Source organism: Culex quinquefasciatus, chromosome 2 (genome assembly GCF_015732765.1).
Source record: "Culex quinquefasciatus strain JHB chromosome 2, VPISU_Cqui_1.0_pri_paternal, whole genome shotgun sequence".
NCBI classification, from domain to species: Eukaryota; Metazoa; Arthropoda; class Insecta; order Diptera; family Culicidae; genus Culex; species Culex quinquefasciatus.
This window is the reverse complement of record NC_051862.1, coordinates 44,468,980-44,474,262: the sequence shown is the minus strand read 5'-3', so window position 1 is coordinate 44,474,262 and position 5,283 is coordinate 44,468,980. Positions and strand designations below refer to the sequence as shown.

The 5,283-nt window shown below is 38.0% G+C and overlaps 1 protein-coding gene across 1 annotated transcript; it reads left to right on the top strand.

Annotated features, from left to right (window-relative positions):
* The first annotated feature begins 1,904 nt into the window (after nt 1-1,904).
* Nucleotides 1,905-2,701, top strand: LOC6040977. The gene has a single exon (XM_001850245.2). It carries the CDS (start codon nt 1,958-1,960, stop codon nt 2,534-2,536), a length of 579 nt encoding a protein of 192 aa, XP_001850297.2. The 5' UTR covers nt 1,905-1,957; the 3' UTR covers nt 2,537-2,701.
* Nucleotides 2,702-5,283: the final 2,582 nt, after the last annotated feature.

Here is a 5,283-nt window from a genome sequence, read left to right as displayed (position 1 = left end):
ATGGCAATCTTTCAAAACATGAATTGGAAGTGATTTTTGGCATATTTAAAGAGTTTTAACCTCATTTAACCAAAAATACAAAGTTATTTGGTATAAATATATGGATTTTACAAAAATTATATACTTTTTAGTATAACTTTTGTAAATTAAACTTTCATGTTGGCAAAATTGCTCTAAAATGTTCAAGGCAAGTCACCTGCTATGGAACAATACAAAAACATGCTGTTTTACTAGAAAAGTATTGATTTTCATCGAGTGTCTCATTATTCCCCAGCTGTCTCATTGTTCCTGCAAAGTGCGTCTACAATGAGACAGTTAAATAACTCTGGCTGTAGATGTCGGATCGATCTCATTTTTTGGTCAATGTTAGAACACATAAAAAGAAAGAAAATGTAACAAAAAGCTCATTATAACATGCTGATGAAAAAAATAGAAAAATCGTTGAAAGTTGAAAACCAAAAGTGTCTCAATGATGACTACCCTACCCTACTTTCTCGGGAGGCTTGAGCTTAACCCTCATTGCCCATTTTTTCCGAAATTTTTATTTTTTCCTTGTTCAGGAAGTCATTTTGAGCAACTTTTGTTCCACGCAAAACTCTACTTCTATTTTTATTTTTTTTTTCTTGTTTCATTTTTAGTATTTTTATTTGCCTTTATCTTGTTTAGATTATGTTTGTTTTGGAAGGATTTGGCGTATTCTACTATTTCTTATCATTACATTTTGTCTATCTAATTTTTTGTAATGTCTTATAGTTACTTTTTCAATTATTTGCTTGTTTTTTACATTTTCTGCTGTAAAATGGCACCATCATTATTTAAATTGTAAAAAAATGCGTAGAGGCATAGTCTGGGACACTAAAAAATTACTGCATATTTATTTTTACTTTAAATATAGGAAATGTTAGTAAAAAAACACAGCCAAAGTTGACCCCTAAAATAATTACAATTTGAAAAACATTGGCGAAGTCACAAAGAACAAGTTAAACTTGCAACCCATAAAAATTAAAAAAAAATCTTAATTTTTAAAAGTTCTTCTTTCCAATGCTTTTTTAAGATCAAAAATTTATTGAATAATGGATTTTTGGCGAGTTTTTAAATCGGGGAAAATCCGGGGTTGAGTTATAGAGGGTAAATTAAGGTTTGTTTTCTTCATACAAAGGAGAAATATTGTAAGTTTCTTTTTTCTTTGTTATAATAAATCTCTTGAAAGTTTTGTTAAATGCATTAATAAAAATCTTAACACACTTTGATATTTTTAACCAAATTCGATAGATAAAAAATCGGTTAAGTTTAGATTGGCAAACCATCTGTCAAAATGAACAATATTTTAAAGAATATCGTTTTTACGACGAACAATAATGATCTCGATTACCAAATTTCGGTGTGTTTTTACCGAATTTTGTAATGTTCAGTTTACCGAACTGTTCAGCAGCTTAAAATTCGGTAAATTCAACCGAAGTCATTTAAAAATCTAAGTATTTAAAACTTATAATTATTTCACAGTTTATGTTTTTAATTTTTTAAACAATAAAAAAGTGCATGTTCGTTTGCTTAAGCTTGTATGCAGCTCCACAATGGCAAAATATACAATCACTCCCATCACACCCATAAATCAAAAAATCAAACTGCGGTACAGATATCATCGCTACCTGTAAACCACTCAAGTCGGTAAACATTTGCTTACGCATTGACAATTTCTCGCTACCACATTTTGAAACCGCCGGTACCACTCCCATCAACGAAACTCAGTCTCAAAACCCCTCTCCTGCAGTGAGTCAACAATTCGGCACGATGCGACGACGCCGAGGGGGAATCATAAAGATAATACCCGGTATCGTTGTCAATCCACCGGAATTGGATCATAAACCGAGTTTTTGGTATAAAAATTACCTGTCCGCTCCAGGTGTCATCGCAGTTCAGTTCTAACCTTCGAAACAAGTGCAACTTTCAAACCAAAATGAAGAGCTTCCTCATAAATTTGCTGGTGGCGTTCTGCGCGGTTCAGCTCACCTCCGGTGAAGTGATCATGGGCTCGAACGTCCGGCTGGCGTTGAAGACCCGCGCCGAAGCGGAGAGTACCCTCCGGTGGTGCTACGTGTTCTTCCAGGAGGACTTCCCCGAGGACACGATCTGCGCCGGCAAGCCGGACGGTACCTGGGACTACTTCCCGTCCTGCTGTAACGGAGCTTACTACTGTCGGGACGAGATGATCTACAAGTCTCACCTGTGCCCACCGGAGAACATCTACGACGAGGTCGTGGACGATTGTGTCCCCTTTACGGAGGAGGTTTGTCCCTACCGGGGAAACACCGGCTCGGACGATGGGGAATTTACGACGGAAGAACCGATCGAGCTCAACTGTGGCAACGTGGACAGCGGAAGGATTCCACACCCCCAGAACTGCAACAAGTACATCGACTGCGCCAACGGAGAGGTCACCGTGGTGGACTGCTTCGAGGACTACATCTACTACGCTCCGTTTTCGGTTTGTCTTCCCGGGAACGTGGTCACCTGCAAGCTGAACACGCTGGAGTAAACAAAGCTATCGAACCGACGGCGGAGGAACCCGTTATCTATCAGAAGTTCCGACCGATTATACCCAATAAAAATTCGTAACGATTGAATCTTGTCGCGCGCATGAAGACGACAATGGTGTAAATTATACTGCAATAAACTTTTTATTAGACTATCTCTTTGGAAATGCTGGAATATTCCCACTCTAAAAGTTATCCCTTATCCGACTAGTAGGAAGTGAACCCCAAACCCAGTGATCAATAAATTGAAATTCGGTAGTCCCACGTGAGTTGTTTGATCCAGGTGACAGTGTTCATGTGTGCTGCCACTGCCTCCCGTGCATCGTATGGCATGGCCTATATTAAGCTGGAAAACTGAACCACCAGCTTTGCTGACGGCTCCAAAACAGTGGCACTGAACTATACTGTGGAGCGTTAAAAATGAGCTTTACCCAAGGGAAAACAAGAGGGTTCTAATTCATAAGAGCTAAACGTACACTGGTTGGCAAATTGTTCCGTATTCTACAAAGATCTTTGTAAACGTATTTGTAAATTAACTTATGAAAACATAACCTCTAACTGGGATTTGACTTAAACATTAACCAAAATTAAATTTTTATGCCAATTTTAAAACTTACAACATCTAAGTCTTTTGAAAATCTTAGGTTTAATCTGTTTTGCTTGTGTCATGTGACTTTTCTAATACCTTTTTTTGTGATCTTTATATCATAATAAATTGGCAATAATATTTTGATTTGCACAGATTATGCTTTGACACACTTGAATGCTAATGTTTTCTGTTAAAAAAAGTTAAATAAATAACAAGAATCGAAAAAAGTGGCTTATGATAAACAGGATAGGTAAAAGATAATGATTGGAGGTTTTAGTACCAAGGTTGAGCATAGTACTAACGCTACAAAATAAAACTATACAAGATTAATGCATATCAGATGACTTAAAACTCATTAAGAAAAACATAAAAAAAGATATGTAAAGTTTTCAGTAAAACTACGGTTGCCCAAACCAGCCTCATAAGCGAGAAAAAAAAAATTTTTTTTGTTGAAATTTAAATTTACTAAAATAGATGTTGAAAATACTCTGAATTATTATATTTCTAAATTGATTGTAAATAAAAGTCAATCTTTTCGTGAAACTTTCTCTAAGGTAGCGGTTCTCAACCTTATCTTGGCTAGATGATTTAATTAAAATTGCTGGTACCCCTTATTAGTAAAACATGAAATGTTTCGTCCAATCAGTTTTTTTTATTCGTTCATTTAAAATATACTTTATTAAATAAATTGAAATTTGTAAAAAAAATGTTTAATTCAGAAAACGTATTTTTGATAAACAAAATATTTTTAAACTTGATGCCATTCCCCGTTACTGAACTGTAAAAAATTGAGAGACATGTAATTTAGGGAAAAATTTATTTACTTTTTGAACTTGCATTAGGATGTAACAAAAATGACTTTTTGACGGGCATTCAGGGGTTTGTTCCGGCATACTGTGCCCAAATCCCAAAAATGAGCTTGATTGGACGTGACAGGAGCTGGCGCTTTCCATTTGGATTTTAAATGGGATTTAACCCGTAAAAAGAGATTTTTACATTTGTAACCAGAAAAAATATTTTACGATTTTTTGTGACTGTGCTGAATTACATTTTAGAATGTAACTATATTCTACAAAACTGTAGAGCCGACAAAAACAAAAATGTTAATATACAAAAATAACGGACTTGCATGTTTTCGTCATGAATTATCAGAATTTTACAAAAATGTTTTTTAATGAGATCATCTTGATCAGTTTTGACAAAGAACTTTATCCTAAGGTTTCTATACGTGGTGTCAATCCAAAATTTTCGCGAAGCGAAAACGTTACGTGACGAATTCCCCTCTCGGCAAATTTCCCCTCCTTTTGGTGCACGCTGGTTGGATGAACGAACGTTTCCCAATCAGTCGATCGAGAGACGTGAGATTGATGTATCTAAAATCTCCCCCACTCCACCTCATAATTTTCGGATCGTCGACGAGCCAACAAAACTCGGCTCGGTCGGTCCCGAAAATTCATTCTATTGCTGGACGTCGACGAGGACACATCAGAAGCAGATGGCATGGTGGCCCGGTAGCAGATGGCCTGGAGGTCCGGGAGCAGATGGCTTGGAGGCAAGGACCAGCTAAGACATGCCAGTCGCGGGAGTCGATCATTGAAACTGGCCACCACCTGGAGTGGCCGGAGGCCCCGCGGATGTTCCGATGGGGGGACATTTTCCGGACCGTAAGAGTTGTGGCAATATGGGTATCAAACATTAGGGATTTTGATACTGGACATGAAATTTGCCATTTTGGCAGTAGTGGCCACCACCTGGAGTGGCCGGAGGCCCCGGGGATGTTCCGATAAGGGGACATTTGCGGAACCATAAGAGTTAAGGCAATATGGGTATCAAACTTTAGGGATTTTGATACTGGACATGAAATTTGACATTTCGGCAGTAGTGACCACAATCCGGAGTGGCCGGAGGCCCCGGGGATGTTCCGATAAAGGGACATTTGCTGGACCGTAAGAGTTGGGGCAATATGGGTATGAAACTTTACGGTTTTTGATACCGGACATGAAATTTGACATTTTGGCAGGAGTGGCCACAATCCGGAGTGGCCGGAGGCCCCGCGGATGTTCCGATGGGGGACATTTGCTGGACCGTAAGAGTTGGGGCAATATGGTTATCAAACTTTAGGGATTTTGATACTGGACATGAAATTTGACATTTTGGCAG